Here is a 19,915-nt window from a genome sequence, read left to right on the forward strand (position 1 = left end):
TGGTATCGTGACAACACTAGCTACTCCTGACAGTTAAACCTGATATTTAGTATCTGTTAAGTATTGAATGCTGATAATTCTGACGTAATTTGGCCGGTCAAAGTTGTTTGGGCTCGGATAAAATCGCTCCATTACTTTCGTCCCGTGTTATGTATGTTGTGTGTCAGTGTGAGAGGATGACAGCGCGTATAATTTTGATGTGGCCCAAGAGCCAATCACAATAATACCTGCGATGCAGTGAACCAATCACCTTTGAGGGGGGGGGGGAAACCTATCGTTGATTAAACATTATCCAGTGTTTCCCCTGCCATTGTCTTGGAGGGGCGCTGCGCCCCGCCAACGGAGCCCCGCCAACGGAGCCCCGCGCCCCCCTGAAATTCAAGGTGTTTAAAAAAAATATATATATATACTTTTTTTTTTTAATATATATATAGCACCAAATTGCAAATAATCTATAACTACTGTCACTTTTCACATTGAACATGTGCTCTTTTATTAAATAAACTAAACGCTTTCATTTTAAGTTGTGAGTTTAGTGTTTTTGACCCTAAGAAACACTGATGCATTAATCAATAACAATAATCCACAGCTCCTCTCTCTGCTCCAGAGGATTTAAAAAAAAAATATCCCAATGCCACAAAAATGCACAAGTGACGTGGTTGAAATCAAAAAACTGAAACAAGCGGTATCAGTGACTGTGTGTTTGATGTGGCTCTTTGCAGTAACATAGAAAAAATGTGGCTCTTAACCTCTGACTGGTTGGCCACCCCTGCACTAGTCGATCACTACTTTATGGGTAGTTGGTCTCAGAGTGCAGAAGAATTGCAATTCTTCTTTCCAAACCAGCAAAACATATTATCATAAGCATGTTAATGTAGTCATTCACTGTGGTATTTCCAAGCGGCAAACTCTGGAGAAGGGTCTAGCTGCGGCCGCGGCCAGTACACGATGGTACACGACACGCCCACCTGACACGACACTACGGTGGCTGAGAAGGGTCTAGCTGCGGCCGCGAAAAGTTGTACTTCCAAATATGGTCAGAAGAGAGCACGCCCAACACGTGAGGTTTAGAGACAACAAACAACATGGCGCACCGAGTACAGGTACTTACGTATTGTGGTTTTAGATATAATTACATACTATTTAGGTTCTCGTTTGTTTGTCGATGTGGCTGTTTAGCGCAGTGTAATTGTGTTTATTTTGCTATATATATATCTTAGCTTGACATGCTCGACGTTCAGTTAACTTAGCATATATGCTAACTGAACATGCATGTACTCTAATTTTTACAAGAATCTGATTTTATGTAAGTTTTAAATATTAATTGAAGGTGTCTTTCACATTTGAATGTTTTTTATTTAAAAACATGTATTAGCTCTTATACTGTAGACATGTAAATATGTATAATTATTATTTTAAGTGTGGTTTAAAGTTAAATGGTAGTTATTGGGTAGAGCCAAGTAACCCAGGTGGATGCAATCAGGTAATTAGGACAGAGCCTCTGTTTTTAGATGGGGTTTATGCTGTAGGCCTGACATTTAAACTAGCTGAAGGGCTTTCTGTTCGAACCACAGTGAAATCTAGAGGTTGTTTTGTGCATTAAAGGGTTACCTTCTGAAAGTGAGGAAGTATGACCAGCTTTGTCCCATAGGATTATACAGGCCAGTCCATTGCTGCTTGTTTAAGGAGTTAACTATTTCCAATATTAAAGTCACTTAAATTGTATTCTATTTTATTCACCTATAGACAAACAACACAACACTACGTGATGGAGCACGCCCAGAGCTCAACAAATTGGACTCGGACACCTTCCAGTGTCCATTTTGTGAAAGGACCGGGTCACACCCAGCCGTCACGTGTACATTATGTCTTGCATGTGCTAATAAAATTCTCATTACAGTATGCCTGGTATTTTGCCATGGAGGCCAGCTTTGACTTCAGCATTGTAAGTATTAAGGAAAGAAGTCACATTAAAATGCTATAACAAACTTAATGAAAATTGATGCTCTTTCTTTAGCATGACATGTCTCTCCTGAGAAGGTGGTGTGTTATCCTGGTGGAAAACTTTGGACTGGAAGGGTATGCTGCAGTGCTACAAAAACATTTGAATTTGTAATTGTATTATCAAGAAGATTTGGGGGGAACACCTGGCTCTAAAATTCAACCTTCTGGTGAAGAAAATGTGTCTTAATTGCAGGTATGGAAAGAGGTTTGCTCACTATAGTGAGGAAGGCAGGGCGACCCTTAGCGACAATGTCCCACGTACATTCAGGATCAGTCGTAAAGGACACATGCAAGCAGCACCATGGTCAGTGTATCGCTCAACGTATCTATGACCCTGTGTGCCTGTTTTCAGAATGGGTTACTACTCCTAAAACACATACTACATAGAACTTATGGTACATGCAACATTTGTTTTGTGTGGTACTGTGTCATTCTGAATCGAGCCTGGATCATTTTTGGAGGAGTTAAACCGTGCATGTAAAGCACTGTCAAAATAATGGTTGACTGTCTACAGATGCCCCTGGACACTGATGAGGACCACTCCTATAACAAGAGGCCTTACAGCTTCCTTCCTAAAGAGTCGGTTAGTGAATGGACACATTAAAGTGTACAACCCCTGATGCATGTGATTTTATAATATTACATATGACTTCTTTATACCATCTAGTCTTATCAGTAAGATGGAACTTTGTTCTCATGACCTCGCCAAGAACATGAGTGAGGAAGCGCACCAAAGGCTGAAGGACTTGTGAAAGATTCCGAGGAGTTTATTATTTATTCAATATTTTTTTAAGTTGACCAGCTCTGATTTTCCATTTGATGTTCTGTTCAATAAATGTTCATTGAGGAAAACGGTATCAGTGTCATATTTTATATACATCACAGTGAATGCTGAACTTGCCTGACCATATACTGCAGTTGAAAGTACACAATGAAACACTGGCTCAATCAATACAATTCCCACATGCTCTACCCCGGAACCTGCGGTCTTCAGACTCTGGCCCCCCGCACCAACCTGCGATCCTTCGGGGACAGAGCCTTCAGTATGGCAGCCCCCACTCTCTGGAACGCTCTCCCTGCGGAGATCTGCAACATCCCCACGCTTGATGCCTTCAAAAGGGCCCTCAAGTCCCATCTGTCTGCCAAGGCCTTTGGCCCCAAATCTATTTGTTGTTTTGTCTGACTGCCTTTTGTTATGTTTGTTTCTACTCCTGTTCTTCTTTTTAAAGGGACCTTGGGTCTCATGAAAGGCGCTATATATATCCCATTATTAATACATCATTGGTAAGCATTTTTACAATATTCTGGCTTTCACTGTTCAAATGAGATGTCAACCATCAAAATGGGATAAGGGGTTCCAAGGGGTTCTCAAACGGATAGGTTATTAATTTATTTGCCTAATAGTTGCTTAAAACGGATAGGTTATTAATTTAGTTGCTTAAAACGCCTAATAGTTGCTTAAAACGGATAGGTTATTAATTTATTTGCCTAATAGTTGCTTAAAACGCGTAATAGTTGCTTAAAACGGATAGGTTATTAATTGAGTTGCTTAAAATGCTACAATAACATGCCATGTACGGTCTCCACCGTAGGCGGCGTAGTTGTCGTCAATTCGCTTTTCTTCTGCCATGTCTCTCAGCCACCGTAGTGTCAGGTGGGCGTGTCTAATAGTTGCTTAAAACGGATAGGTTATTAATTTAGTTGCTTAAAATGCTACAATAACATGCCATGTACGGTCTCCACCGTAGGCGGCGTAGTTGTCGTCAATTCGCTTTTCATCTGCCATGCCTCTCAGCCACCGTAGTGTCAGGTGGGCGTGTCGTGTACCGCCGTGTACTGGCCGCGGCCGCAGCCGCAGCTAGACCATATTGAAACTCTGGGGAACAGCCGGGACGCCAATACGGAAGTGCCACACACTGCAGTTCATACATGGGCCGCTAGGGACTGGCTGCAGAAAGGAGCAATTTCCATAGACCCCCATGTTAAAATGCCCAACTTTACAGCAGAAAAAAACATGTTTCTACCCATGGATGCAATAAATATTATTATCGATATAGTTAGATTCCACCTTCATGATTATGAATCTGTGAGTGAATTGTTTTCTAACACGACCCTTTTATTTATATTAGGTCTTACAGTTCTTGCATAAATTAGGGCGTGGTCACTTTGATGGACACGTACATGCCTCACTGTCAGCTAACAGCAACTTGTCCACTCTGCTAGGCTACAACCATAGAGGCTACAACGTTAGTTAGTCATAGTACTGTACTTGACCCTTTAGCTTTAGCCGTGTTCGTGGTGATTGTGCCTTTTAGGGAATATTGTTACAAATACCAGACAATTAAAATGTCGTGCTGTGCGCTTGAATGTACTAACAGAGATTCCAAGAAGTCTAAAATGATAATATTATACATGTTAACCTCGTTCGCAGGTGTTTGTGTGCTTGGTAGCTTAGCTTGTTACTTATTAGCCAGCTAAGGACGTAACCCTTTATGCATACATATACATTTTAGTTTATGATTCAGCCTTGGGTAAGACTTTTATAGTCTATGGCTATGACGCCCATACTGCTAAACGGGAGCAAATGTTAATAGGGGACCCGATTATCCCAGTGGTGGCCGCCGGAGCTAACGGAGCCGCAGGGGGCTAGCCCACTGCGGCTCCGTTAGCTCCGGGCGGTGGAGTCCGTCTTTTCTCAACGTGTGAATGACAAGCATTAAGAACATATAGCTAATTCTCTTGCAGATCGTCTCATTTGATTATGAATGTAACGTTTATATAGGGGAACTACACTGTTAGCAGTAACTTGGTATGCATGTATTTCATGTTAGCTTAGCTTCTTAGCCTGAGCTAGCTCTGTTTACTTCCAGTTCGGAGGCAGCAGGTCCCGCCTCGGCTCCGCCTCTTTGCCCTTATTTGGAGCAGGCGGGATTAGACTCTGACGTCACAGTCGAGCCGTTAGTGGCCGACTCCGCCTACTAAGGGCTTCACGGCAACTCTGCAGAATCCTGTGGGTGACGTCACGGACCCTACGTCCATTTATATATACAGTCTATGGGTATTTCTGACACAGTAGTAGGCAGTTCCTACAGCAAGTTACATACACCCCTGATACAACACATGTAGACAGCAGTGTTAAACGTATTGTAGATTTAACCAACATGTTTCCATGGTGCTCAAATGTTTCTCTCCATTCACGTCCCCACATTTCACAGATGCATGAAACCAGCTTTTATAACAGCAATAACACAGCAAGCTAGAAAGTGATGGGGCCTCATGGTTAATATTAAATTAATAAAAAATACATTATGAAAAAAAATACGTATTTGAATAACTTATATAAGATGGTCCAATAAATAAACAAATAAATTGTGAAATAATCAGTCCGTAAAGCTTGTTTTCATAACATTTTATTTAAATGATTTAGACATTAATTAATTTAATTATAGAAATGTAATATGTGTTTTTATTATATAATAGTGTGTCACCATTTATTAATATCTATTTATCAGTGTGTAACATTTAATTGTTATGCATTTATTTATGTAGTTTTTGAGTGTGTGACATTGTATTTATTTATATGGAGTCAGATTTGGGTCAATATTCTAGCGCGTAAAACAAGCTACTCACGAGCGGAAAATGTGCTTTTACACGCGCATAAAATGACCCTCGCGTGCAGATTAAAACCGCTGTGAGACAGCCCTCTTGCTCGCTCGTGGGAGTATCAGCCTCGCGGAGTCTGTCTACGCGCGCGTGAAAAGTTTCTGGCACTTTGGGGCGGAGCCACTGGACTTTGATTGACAGCTGCCAGGAAACCCGGAGTTGCCAGGTTTGATAAATGCCTGAACTATCAAGAGCCGAGGAAATCTCGTCCAACTGATTTTGCTGCCGCAGAGCCGCTCGCGGGGGTTTAATCTGCGCGCGAGGGTCATTTTATGCGCGTGTAAAAGCACATTTTCCGCTGGTGAGTAGCTTGTTTTACGCGCAAGAATATTGACCCAAATCTGACTCCATAATTTATGGTGATCACTTCCCCTTAACATTTCAAGCAATAGGCCGTTTCTCAATCTCGAGGATACTGGCTTCCAAGCCAATATTTCAAGGATGCTACGTCATCGAGTGCCGCCGAAGTACTGTTCCAATCTCCAGCATACTTGGAATTCCACAGAGGCCGCGTCCTTGGTTTGGGGGAAATTTCGAGGCTGCAAATGGGTAGACTTCGCGTCCATAAAATCCCCACAATGCTTTGCGCACGGACCAATTTCAAAAACCCTTGCGGAGAATGGCTGAACTGACGCAGCACACATTTAAATAGTATGTAGTGGCGTAGAAAATGTGTAGTGTTGGTAAATGTGTTACTTTGTTAAATTTGTTACCACCATAAATGTGTTCCGTGAAAGTAAAGCAAGTTCATAATTAGATAGACATCGTGAGGTATTTATTTTCGGTACAGTTTATGTTGAAACCGTTAGAGAGAGTGGCACACTTGTTAGCCTGTTCCATTCTTCTTCGTTTTCCGAAGCAGTGGCTTGGAAGTATACTTGCTTCGTTTCTGAAGGAAGTGACTTGGAAGTACGCGACTACCAAGCCAGCATCCTCGCGATTGAGAAACGGCCATAGAGTGCCACAGTGACGCGTCCTAAAACCCGGAAGTAAACTCCTTCCGGTTCCTTCGACAAAAAACCGATGCAATTTCTCAATAGGATTTTGGAAAATAGCTCGAAATAAGGTCTGTGGTTGACACGTTTTGTTCAGCCGGATAATATCCACATGTCTACCCTACTTTTATAATTTTCCAATCATAAATCTAGTCGCAAGAAGCAAAATGCTAATGTTATGCTATAAATGAACTACAGCAGGGTAGCTGCTTCAACGTAACACCAACTTAAGATCCATATTCAAAATAACAGATTCAAAATTGTACAAGTTGAAGCGTTTGTTTGAACAGTTTGCAGGAGGCAGGTACTTGCTTTCAAGCAGAACACGGGGGGAAACAAACTTAGCGGGAGTAATGACGTACAACGGCCTCGACAACTTCTGTAGCAACCCAGTGGCCGTTTCTCAATCTCGAGGATTCTGGCTTCCAAGCCAATATTTCAAGGATGCTACGTCATCGAGTGCCGCCGAAGGACTGTTCCAATCTCCAGCATGCTAGGAATTCCACCAAGGCCGCATCCTTGGTTTGGGGGAAATTTCGAGGCTGCACATGGGTAGACTTCGCGTCCTTAAAATCCCCACAATGCTTTGCGCACGGACCAATTTCAAAAAACCCTTGCGGAGAATGGCTGAACCGACGCAGCACACATTTAAATGTAAGTATGTAGTGGCGTAGAACATGTGTTGGTAAATGTGTTACTTTGTTACATTTGTTTGTTATCACCAAAAAAACTTGAACAGCTGAAGGTTGATTCAGAATGAGTTGCTTTATTGTTACGGGAGCTAAACAGGCTAATTGCTAAAAAAAAAAGAAGCTAACTACATAATTTTGGATACATGTTGATTTTATTTGCCTCACTGTGATTGACAGATAAAATAGGTGGCCAAATATTTGGACTGCACCTATGGCCTGCTTGTAAAGTTGCTACATTACTATAAATTACGTTACGTTTAATTTGTATATTTTATGATGTCATCATGCAACTATTTACATCCACCATATTGTATAAAAAACAAAAAATTAAATAATGAAGACAAGTCTATCTTAACTGACTCTAATTACCTTTATCATTAACTATTTTAAAGTGGAAACTATCTCATCAATAAGCATTTAAATCAATTTTATAAAAAATCTTTCTATGAAGGCTGATCCATATCCATATTAAACTCAACATTAAAACAGAAGGGGACAGTAAGATAATCATATAATCAAATACAATTTAGATTTTGGTAATGACTATGCACTGTGCAAATGTGTTCCCTTAGCTCAGTGGTTCTCAAACTTTTTCTCTTTGGAGAAAAAAAAAGTCGAGACCCCCCCAACACAAATAGTCAGGCTCAGTGGCGGCGCCAGAGATTTATTTTGGGGGTACTGTGGGGTAGCTTGACGTTTCATAGAGGGTGCTCAAACATTTAGGGTTTCCCATTAATGTACCGGGCGCTACAGTGGAATTTTCTACTGCAACAATCCCCACGCATATACACAGTGTACCCGCAACTGTTACAATGAAGGCTCGATAATCAGCTCACGGCATATAGGTGTAAGCAGGGGGTGCTATTTTTACAGGTGGTGTGTGGACCTCACCTCCTCTAGGGGGGTCCGGGGGCAAACTCCCCCGGAAAGATTTATTTTTAAATATTGAAGTTAAAAGCATCAATCTGGTGCACTTTGAGAGCAAAATGAAGAGATCTATGGATACCTCTCTCAACACCCATATGAAACAGAAACTGTTAACAGATTTACTTTTTCTTTATGGATATTTTACAAATCACCCTTTTAAACTTTATTCTTGTTTTACTGTCGTATCGTAATTTCATACCTGTTTTTCATTTATTCTCTTATTTTTTATAACTATAATGATCATATAAACGTGTGCCTCGGAAATAATTGTTTACATTAATGGTGACCAAAACATTTGAGACCCACTGAGAGTCCTTTAGCTCACTGAGCCTCTCAGTCTGACAGGAGAGGACTCTCCTCCACTTTGTTGTTGAAAAAAACTCCTTATATCTGTTAGCGTAGCTCGCTAGCACCAGAAGCTAACCACAACGATCTCCAGTACCGGTGCGCTCTCCTCTCGCCCGCCACACAAAATGGCTCGTCACACCACACACACCCACACACACACACACACACACACAACACACACACACACAACACACACACACCACACACACACACACACACACACACACACACAACACACACACACACACACAACAACACACACACACACACACACAACACACACACCACAACACACACACACACACACACACACACACACACACACACACACACCAACCACACCACACACACACACCTCACACACACACACACACACACACACCACACACACACACACACACCACACACACACCACACACACACCACACACACACACACACACACACACACACACCACACAAGCTTTAATGAAACACAGAGACCCAGACGTAATAGTACTGTAGTGTACTGCATCATATTATTTATTTTTTTATAACGATTTTCCTCCTGGTCTCTTGCGCCCCCCCTGGCATGCCTCTCTGCGCCCCCAGGGGGGGGCGCGCCCCCCACTTTGAGAGCCACTGCCTTAACCTCTTACCTGTGTGTGTTCGGTTGTGTCTCTCCAGCTGGCTGCGCTTGGCGAAGGCCTTCACGCAGGAAGAGCAGTTAAAGACTCTGGGTTTCTGGGGAGCTGGGTGAGGGGCCCCGGCTGGTGCACTCGTTCATGTTCCTGTAGACAGATCCAAAAATGAATTTCACAGTTTACAGTCTGGCCACACAAAGTCCTTCTACTGCATAGGATAGAACAGAGATGTTTTCCTTACAGAAATCACAGGTTCTTTGAACCACACAGACAGATTCTGGAGGGTCTAGACGCAATCATTCCTAAAGAGACATTGAATTGACTACCTTTATTTTTTTTCTGTCTTGTTTCCTAATTGTTTCAGGCTTCAGATTGTAATTGTTGGGATACCTAGCAAATCTTTGTGGATCAAGAGGTCAGAACAGGTAAAACTGCTATACACTTTGGTACTGTGTTGTAAAACTAAAATGGTTATTTGAATAGTCAATAACTATATTGACACTTGAATTTAACTGAACAAGCGAAACAGCACATATTTGCCAGACCCAGCATCTAAAAAATACAAGCAATGATGCTTATTTCAGACATGTATGATAGGTAACTTAATATATTTGATGTTTTGGACAATTGGACATTACAATGTGTCATTTTCTGAAAATTATATGCACAAAAAAACGGATTGATATAATCAGCAGATCAGTAGTTTTTGAGACTGATACATACTACATAAAAAACTGGCATTGGCACTGCCTTCTAAGAGTTACATTAAGAAAATGCCAGGTCTAAACCCATTAATGGTCATTTTTTCTCAAGGACTATAAAAAAACGGAGAATCCGGCAGTAGTTGTTCAGACCCTCGGAAACGGTCTTTCAGTGACTAGACTGATCCTTTTCAATCGGAGAATTATTCAGAAAAAAATAATGGCCTTGGTTCACACTGAATTATGAAATTCATGAAGGACTGAAAGAGAGACACGTTCCCAGAATATTTATGTTAAGACTTAAACCGCAGCGTTGATCTGTATTCAGGACAGATATGTCACGATCTGTCTTGTGTTGTGTTTGGTCTTGTCTTTTTTCTGTCTTTGTTTCATGTTTTATTTTGAAAAGTCTTCAAACTCCTGTCTTGCCTGTTGCTGTCTGTCTGTTTTTCCCTCCTACCTAATTACGCCGATTGTGTTCACCTGGTGCCCCCTGTGTTTTCTCCTCCCTCCTCACCCTGTGTCTTGTTTGTGTGATTAGTCTTGTGTGTATTTAAGTTCTGGTTTTTCTGTCTGTCATTGTTGGTTTCATTGTTTGTCTTTGACTGTGTTCTCTCGTGTTAGTCCAGTGTTCTGCAGAAGGGGCCGCCTGGTAGAGGCGACCACCGGTTGGCTATGGAGAAACCAGGCTTGGTGAATTTTTAACCTGGCTGGATGTGTTTGAACTTCCTCTGGGTGTGTGATTCCAGCCTGCTGACTACACAACGTCTCGGTGTGTTTCCGTCCGGAGTCAACCCCTGCTTCTTGCCCATGTCCTGCTCCTGTCCAGGAGCCGTTCTTTGGAACCTCGTCTGGCTTTGGGAGGTCCACGAAGCCTCCAACGGCTCCTAAAAGAAGGGAGTCGCAAGGGCGCAAGGCCTAGCAGCCCGAGCCCCAAGAGCCATGGTTCCGCCCAAGTTCTGGCCCCAGCAGCCATGTCCCAGACCCAGTTCTGGCCCCAGCAGCCATGGTTTCCAGCCCCAGGTCCCGGCCCCAGCAACCATGGTTCGGGCCCCAGTACCGGGCCCAGCAGCCATGGTTCCGGCTTCAGTGCCGGCCCCAGTAGCCATGGTCCCTACTCCAGTTTCGGCTCCAGTACTGGCTTACCGTCCAACGCCAGCTCTCCGAGGCCTGTCGGCGTACCGGCCGACTCCAGCACCTCGTCTCCTGTTGGCTCTCCAGCCGACACCAGCTCCCCCGGTCCTGTCGGCGTACCGACCAACACAAGTTCCCTCTCAAGTTCCCTCTCGAGTCCCCTCTCGAGTCTCCTCTCGAGTCCCCTCTCAAGTCCTCTCTCAAGTCTCCTCTCGAGTTCCCTCTAAGGTCCCCTCTCGAGTCTCTTCTCGAGTCCTCTCTCAAGTCCCCTCTCAAGTTTCCTCTCTAATCCCCTCTCGAGTTCCCTTCTCAAGTTCCCTCTCGAGTCCCCTCTCAAGTCACCTCTCGATTTCCCTCTCGAGCCCTCTCGATTTCCCTCTCGAGCCCTCTCTCGAGTTCCCCTCTCGAGTCACCTCTCGAGTTCCCTCTCGAGCCACGCATCCTCGAGTCCCCTCTCGAGTCTACCTCTCGAGTTCCCTCTCGAGCCCTCTCTTCGAGTCCTCCTCCTCGAGTTCCCTCCGATTTCCCCTCTCCCAGTCACTCATCTCAGTCCTCTCGATTCCCCTCTCCAGGTCACCTCTCGAGTTCCCTCTCGAGCCCTCTCTCTCGTCTCCCTCTCGAGTTCCTCTCGAGTCCCCTCTCCATCACCTCTCGAGTTCCCTCTCGAGTTCCCTCTCGAGTCACCTCTCGAGGTTCCCTCTCGAGTTCCCTATCAAGTCACCTCTCGAGTTCCCTCTCGAGGTTCCCTCTCAAGTCCCCTCATCGAGTTCCCTCTCCCAGTCCCTACTCAAGTTCCTACCAAGTCCTACTGAAGTGCCGTTGGAGGTTCCGCTGGGGGGTCCTGCCAACTCCATGTCCTGTCCCGTTGGGGGTCCCGCCGACTACTCTCCTGCCGGGGGTCCTGCCAACCCTATGTCGTGTCCCGTTGGGGGTCCCGCCGACTACTCTCCTGCCGGGGGTCCTGCCAACTCCATGTCCTGTCCCGTTGGGGGTCCCGCCGACTACTCTTCTGCCGGGGGTCCTGCTAACCCTATGTCATGTGTCGTTGGGGGTCCCGCCGACTACTCTCCTGCTGGGGGTCCTGCCAACTCTATGTCCTGTCCCGTTGGGGGTCCCGCCGACTACTCTTCTGCCGGGGGTCCTGCCAACCTTATGTCCTGTGCCGTTGGAGGTCCCGCCAACTACTCTCCTGCCGGGGGTCCTGCCAACCCTGTGTCCTGTCCCGTTGGGGGTCCCGCCGACGACTCTTCTGCCGGGGGTCCTGCCAACCCTATGTCCTGTGCCGTTGGAGGTTCCGCTGGGGTTCCTGCCAGCTCCATGTCCTGTCCCGTTGGGGGTCCCGCCGACTACTCTTCTGCCGGGGGTCCTGCCAACTCTATGTCCTGTTCCGTTGGAGGTCCCGCCATCACCTGTCTCGCCGGGGGTCCTGCCAACTCCTGGTCCTCTTCCGTGGGGGATCCTGCCGAAGCCTGTCCCACCGGCTCCGGTTCCTGTCCGGCCGACACCGGGTCCTGCCCGGCCTCCGGAGCTGTCCCGTCAGCGCCTTCCTGCCCGGCCTTTGGAGCTGTCTGGTCTTCGCCCTCGAGCCTGGCCCCCTGAGAGCCTTGCCCCCTGAGAGCCGAGGTCTTCGCCCTCGAGCCTGGCCCCCTGAGAGCCGCGGTCTTCGCCCTCGAGCCCGGCCCCCCTGACTTTCCTGGCCGCGGTCCTCGCCCTCGAGGCCCGGCCCCCCTGACTCTTCCTGCCGCTGCCTTCGCCCTCATGCTCGGCCCCCTGAGTTCGCCCGCTGTGGCCTTCGCCCCTCCATGGTCTCTGCCTTGCCCCCGGGCCGTCCGCCCGAGCACCCCCACCATGGGACTCTGCCTTGCCCCCGGGCCGTCCGCCCGAGACCCCCACCTTGGACTCTGCCTTGCCCCACGGGCCTTCCGCCCGAGATCCCCCGACCTTGGACTCTGCCTTGCCCCCGGGCCGTCCGCCGAGTCCCGCTTCTCGGCTTCTGCCTTGGCCCCCGGGCCGTCCGCCCGAGTCCCGCTTCTCGGCTTCTGCCTTGCCCCCGGGCCGTCCGCCCGAGATCCCTTCCGGGTCCTCCGCTGTGCTCCTGGGCTGTCAGCCCAAAACCCGTCCTCCAGACCCCCTCCACCCACCCTGGTGGCCCTTGTTTGTGTGATTAGTCTTGTGTGTATTTAAGTTCCTGGTTTTTCTGTCTGTCATTGTTGGTTCATTGTTTGTCTTTGACTGGTTCTCCGTGTTAGTGCCTCTAGACCTTGAAATAAAGTATTTTTTCGATTATTCTGCATTTGGGTCCTGCCTGCTTCACTCAACCGTAACAAGATACTTTGCAACACAAAGCATCTGTAAATTGGAAAATATGGCAAGTCTTATAAGGAGATAAGAAAGTCTAGAAGGAGAGGGGCTCATTACAGAGGGGTGTTTGTTAAAAGTGCCCCAGGTGTTGAGGAAAAACATTAGGACAAAAAAAAAAGAGAAGTTTCTATTGCAAAGTAAGGCTAATCTTCATTCCTCATGCTCACAGAAAATTGGTATTTCAGGGTCATAGACTGAATAAAACAAGCTTTGCCATTGATTTGTGGACTATGGCTTTGAACCTGTCTATCACCTGCAGCATACCCTGCTTTATCGTCTATTTCACTCTAAATGGGAAAATAATTTACAAAAAAACGTCATTCTGTATAAAAGATGACTTCTTATCATAATGTCATTAGGAAAACCTTTTTTCAAAGTAATAGAGTGGGAAGTAGGGTGATTTTCTTCATTGGCTTCTTATGCCCCATGCTGGCAATTAGATGAGTTGTGGAAGAGGTTGCTTTTTGGTCAAGTAGTCATTTTAAAGCAATACTTCAACAATTTATTTACTTTATATTGCTTTCCTGAACATAAATAATTGAGAGGAGGAAAACAACCTGTCTGTATATTAAACATAAAGCTAAAGCAGCCGCTGTATAGCTTAGGATAAACCACAGAGCAAGCCAGGATAGCCCACTGCTTCCAGTTTTATGCTATAATACTCTTCTCATCAAGAAAAAGTTTCAAAATGTTAAACTATTCCTTTAAAATGGAATATACAAAAGTTTCATACCTAAAAGAAACTGTACATGTCATCGACAAATAAGAAACATAGTATTTTTAAGTTACTAATTAATTGTGAAAGTCTCCTTACTGTACATTATGTTATTTATCAAAGTAGCTGATGGCCCAACCCTCCCATTTATCTGGCTGTGAAGGCTGTATGGGGGAAATAATACGTTTCCTTCCCTGCGCAAGTCTACTGATTCTCCCAACTCATCTAGTGATGGGCCTGCAGTCAATTATAAAACGTTATCATTAAATATTTATCCCATGTTCTCAAAATTGTAAAGCCAGAGTTTTGGGTTGTCTGGCTATAATTAAATGGCAAATTATTATACACGGACCAACAAAATCTAAAATAACAGCTCTACCAATTTGGCTTTCTCACCACTGGGCTTTTTATAAAAGCCGAATTCAGCATCTGAGTTCTTGTTGAGACTAATGAGCAGCCTGGGGATCTGGAGAGGATATAGCTTGGTCACTCTCACTCTGACACCCACATAATGTCTGTGTCATTACTTTCAGAAAAGACAATTACCGTTCAGCATGCAGAGGCACATTTACAGAAGTGAAAGCCTTAGGCTCAATGGCCTTTAGTTAGAAATATTACATATGGTAGGAAAAGGGCTTGTGAAAGAAGTCCCATCCTCTTTCTCCCTTTTTCCTCCTGATCTGAGAGCGCCGTCATTTGTGTGCATGAGTGTCTCAAACACAGATGCAAGAGGATCGTCAGAAAAGAGAAGCACACATGCTCCTCTTCCTAATTCCGCTGCTAAGTGTTTTGTTTTGACATTGAGAGTGGAAGACTTTCTGAAATGCTACTCAACAAATAACAATTTTTTCCCCCTTCATATTGTGAGATAGCATTCATTTTCCAGCCTGAAATGGAAGCACTGACTAACATTCAAAGGTGATTTCCCCACCAATGAAATCTGGAGTTGTATTTATTCATACAAAAATCTGAAATATTGAATAAGTTGCGACTCATTTAGACATACAAATTGTTTTTACCTTCAGGTGCGTAGCTCGCTTGAAGGCCTTGTTACAGAGAGTGCAGACGTGACAGCGGTCCTTGCCGTGAGCTTGTCTGCAGTGCCGCCGCAGTGTGTTGGCATTCTGGAAAGCCTCATTGCAGTAGTAACACTGGTTCCGAGTATCAGCCTCCATCTGGCCATCCTTCCCACCCTTATGGCCATCGTCAGTAATCTGGATCAACGCACAAAGATTAGTGAATAACATATTTACAATTACTCTGAAAACTCACAACTACACAAGCATTGTGAAAGTATCTATTAGCATTTTACTTTTTTAAGAGAGTACCTCTCTTCTCAGACACCAGGCTCCTTTGACAAAAACTGATTTTATCTTGCAGAACATAGGAGCTGCTGGTCTACTGCTGCCTTAGTCTGTTTGTGGTATTGTGTGACTTTGGTGTTTCAAAGGGTACAGACTCAAAGTCACCAAAGTCACACAGTAACACAAACAAATAAACAATTGATGCAGCAGTAGACCATATATTTCTGGCTGTTTTCTTTAGCATAGATGGATTTAACTGCTTCAGTTCCCTCTCTGAAAGGTTAGGAGGCCAACCTATTTCAAATATAGTGTACACTAAAACTATTATTATTATTTTGTTAGGTGGCACTTTCTTTAATGTGACTAAAATATGTTTTGCTGTTGCCATTTTCCACAGCATTACATGGCTTAGTTTTCTTGCTGGTACTCCCTGTTGTTTTCTGCAGACTTTGGGTTTACCGACATCGATCCACTGACTACAGATAAGTATCTCATACCAACTATCCCTTTTACAATCTTAAACTAATGGTGCATACTTCACTTGGAAAGTTTGTGAGATTAATTCATGTGTTTTGTATATCTTCGAGGCAGCCCCTGATTAAGTAAGTAATAACAATCAACTGGTAGAAACTTGCATAAGATAGTGATCCATCATAGTAGATTATCGTGTTGCCCTTTTAAGCATTTGCTCAATTCATCGACCTACTTCCAACTTAGTTTGACAGTTCTTCTCCCTGGGTAGCAAACTACTACAAAAGACAAACACACTCACCATTGTATCCATTGTCAGACGCTCCGTTTGTGGATTGGGAATGGTGGCTGACCAGTATAACCTGCTGGCCTGAGCTGGTTGGCTGTCCTGGGTCATTCAGCACTGCAGGAAAGGTCTGACCCCTAAAGTTCAACAAGGTATTCTAGTAAGGCAGCTGACAAACTACATGATGCCACATTAGTGTTGTGCATTGTTCATGTGTCCACATTTACCTGCGTATTAAGGTTTAGAGTGACACCTTCCAGCATACCCTGAGCATCTGCCAGGGTCAGGGTAACGCTGTCATCACCTGCCACGCCTCCTGGTGACATCACTAGGCTCTGGGACACGGCACTATGCGATAGGGTGGTGCTACATGGCAGGCTAGAGACTGATAAGTGAGAGATAGACAGCATAGAGTTCAAAGACAGAACAGTGGGTGTGTTTTTGAATGTGAAGCAACAGCACATCAGTTTAATTATTCCAATAATTGTTGGTACATTAAACGTTGGTACCAAAACCCTTAGCTAACTGACTGAAAAATAATAAAGACATATTTATAATTTTGAGCCAGGGAGGCAGCTTCATTATTTTACCGGTGAATATATCTAATAATATATTTTATAGGAAGGCCACGATGTACCCCATATACAGTTTATCAGCCAGAGCAAAGGCTGAACTACATTAATATACAGAGTGACTGGAATGCTCAAGTCTAATCAACAAAAGCGCTCTCTGCGGAGCGGTGAGAACATTTTCCCCTTGAGTTGAGAGGGGAGGGTAATGAAGAGGTATGAGGGACCAGAATTGTGATTAAGCTTCCAGGTGAAAAGCAAACCAGTAAACAGAACAATCAGGAAGCCATCTCTGAGAAAATAAATCATATTCGCTCACTTCACTTCACACAATCGCTTTACTTTCACACATTGGTTTGCAACATTTTTAAGTGACTATTATTCACATATCGTTTTCAAACTCTGAATGCACATCTTCTTGATTGATGCCTATACATTATACCTATGATTTGTACTTCATCATACTAGTTTTATAGCACTAAAAGTATGCATGCAACACAGATTATGGTCCAAATAAAAAATCAGGGTGTGTTGTTTATAGGCTTCTATGCCCACAGCAAGTCATTCATTATCTTCCATCTGTCGTTCCACGAACAATTGATTCTCCAAGTGTGCCTTTTAGTATACAACAATCATCTTTTAGGGTTGTATTGTTTTCTAGCAGTTTTTACAATTGTGATTTATAGAGAAAACAATGTGTGTGGCTGCTTTAAAGTGAAGTGAAAAAGTTAGCATGCAATTCATTCTGAATAACAGATTATTTCCTGGAAAATGTAGCTTAATCCTCTGTCATTTTATATTTGTGTTATGTATGTAGCCACAACATATATGTATTACAGGGTTCAAATACAAAAACAGTCCGCATGAAACAATAAATGATTAACTAGAGAGGTTAGCTAACTTAATTGTTAGTGTCAATTAGTTAGCGTGCGAACACTGGTGCTGGCCAAAAGTAGGGTTTTGGCTGACAAAATCGACGCTTGCCAGTTAGAAATGAGAGGACTTTTTGTCTCGTTACTGTGTTAACTAATATACCCAGAAATGGTATGAAAATTAATATGAATTTCGAGTGGTAAATGTACCACAATTGTATACAGCTGTTGCGTACAAGTTAGAAAGCTTTACAAGCGAAACAACAGCCGTAAATATGTGAAAAGTAAAGTTTAAGTACCAATACAGAATCACTGAATTAACTTTTAATCTGACATTTTGTGTACATTTGACATTTAAGCGGTTGTGACATTTCTGTGAAATGTGCGGACCAGGACGAGCCTTACTGAACCTTGAATAACCTGAAGTTATTTCAGCTTCTGACATACACTTTGATGACTCCACAATGGGAGGTCACACCATGCCATTTCATCAAAAGGGCATTCATCCGGAGACTGTTTGAGCTTCTCCATCAATGCTTTAGTATTATTCTGGGATCTATCACTAGTGCTGGAGGCAAGAGAAGCTCATTTTGAACCTGAGGACTTGGACTACAGTTACCCTTATATTGGTGCTATTCATGCTCCTATTGCGGACTACAAACACTCGTTCAGTGGTCATATGTCCTTTGTAGTTGAAGCAGCGACAGATTCTGTGATCTCTACTCTTCACCTGTAATTTCTGACAGACAGAAAAGGCTTGTGCTGAATTATATTTATAAGGTTAGCAGTACTTGGGCTATTGCAATCCATTGTTTGTTTTTCAATCCAGCAAGATTGGACTGGAGACTGGGGGCGATTGCAATAGGGGTAAATACACAAAGATGTCCTCTCACTGGGGTACAATTGAACCATTTCTGCTCAAGTGGCGTATCTTGGTGATAACAGCTAGCAGGGAATCTCCTATTTTGTTGCCATGTTTCTGACTTAAAGGGGTGTCCCTGAGTCAAGTGGTGTTATGAGTGAGTAGAGCAGGTCACTAACGATGGCTTGATGCAGGTCAAAGATGGATTTGTGGGCATTTATAAAACTCAAAGAGGAGTGAAAGTTTGTGGAACAAAGTGGACTAAAATAGATTGGTTTCTTTGTAGTCATGGAAGGCATATCAAACAAATGTTGCCTTGAGGAGATGAAGTATCATATTTGAAGGGAAGGGATGTCATCAAATGGTAATTAAATTAAATTATAACTTAATTAATATACCCCTGGGACGAAGCAAAATTCTTCAGGTATTGGCAGGCATATTTCACTCCTGATTCATTATAAGGGAGATGGTGTTGCACATTGTTTTAAAAATTCAAGCACAGAAACTAAACCAAAAACTGGCCAACCCTATATCAGCTTCTATCATCCCATCAAAATGTTTATTATTATTATTATTATTATTATTATATTAATGCATTTGCAGAGTACAAAACTCCTTAACAGCAATCGATGTACATTGTCACTATGTTTATTTAATCATTTGTTCATTTTAACTTTGACAATACGCTCATGGAAGTAGCTATTGTTTGTTTCCTTGTGTGTACAGTATGTAATTGCAATGGCAAAATAATACAAGCAACAGCATAGAAGGGATGGTGCATGGTTGACAGTGAATTCCAAGATAGGGACAAAAGGGAAGAAAACAATAAAAAAGCAAGTCTGTTACAATTTTACGGAAGGTTTTGATAAAAAAAAGCCTTATCAATTTGTGTGTTATTGGAAGCCTACCAGTCCTGTTAGCACCGGCAACTTATGTTACCATTGAAACCTACTATCAGAAAATGAAGTCCTTTGATACACTGACTAATCAACTAAGTTGAGATGTAGTTACACCTAATCACACGACAAACATGTAGAGGTCCTAACCTGCCATTCCAGAGTTGGCGGGGATCTGAGGTAGGAGGTGTTCATTGATGATAGTCAGGGTTGTGCTGTTGGGCTGGCTGCTGAGTGGTGATGAGAGCCTGATGCTGCCGTTCATCTCCACTCCATTAGAGTGGCTGTGTTGGGGGAGTAGATCCTGGCCTGCATAAATACGGAGAAGAAAATGTTTTAGTATTTTTTTCTTATATCAGGTTAGGATAGAATGTGGATTTTTTACAGTACATTTGTGGAAGAAGATTATTGTTGTTAAGTATAGTTCCCACAGATGATAAAAAAAAACAGACATTTCTAATACAGAGGGAAAAGCACATGAAACATTTTGCGT

General features: G+C 43.6%; 1 protein-coding gene and 2 long non-coding RNA genes across 3 annotated transcripts in view; 2 read left to right on the plus strand and 1 right to left on the minus strand.

Moving 5' to 3' along the window:
- The window catches only part of LOC117555106 (zinc finger protein 236-like), a 72,914-nt gene that overhangs the window by 7,759 nt on the left and 45,240 nt on the right, over window positions 1-19,915 (minus strand). The window contains 6 exon segments of the mRNA XM_034229836.1: window positions 9,267-9,360; window positions 9,363-9,398; window positions 15,182-15,376; window positions 16,240-16,359; window positions 16,451-16,608; window positions 19,573-19,731. Coding sequence (XP_034085727.1) covers window positions 9,267-9,360; window positions 9,363-9,398; window positions 15,182-15,376; window positions 16,240-16,359; window positions 16,451-16,608; window positions 19,573-19,731 — 762 coding nt within the window.
- Window positions 894-2,272, plus strand: LOC117555121. The gene is made up of 3 exons (XR_004570361.1): window positions 894-1,103; window positions 1,747-1,945; window positions 2,018-2,272. It is a non-coding gene; the product is annotated as an uncharacterized LOC117555121 (long non-coding RNA).
- LOC117555115 lies at window positions 2,358-2,856 on the plus strand. Its single transcript, XR_004570359.1, has 2 exons — window positions 2,358-2,587; window positions 2,681-2,856. It is a non-coding gene; the product is annotated as an uncharacterized LOC117555115 (long non-coding RNA).

The sequence above is a fragment of the Gymnodraco acuticeps genome, unplaced genomic scaffold (assembly GCF_902827175.1).
Source record: "Gymnodraco acuticeps unplaced genomic scaffold, fGymAcu1.1, whole genome shotgun sequence".
NCBI lineage: Eukaryota > Metazoa > Chordata > Actinopteri > Perciformes > Bathydraconidae > Gymnodraco > Gymnodraco acuticeps.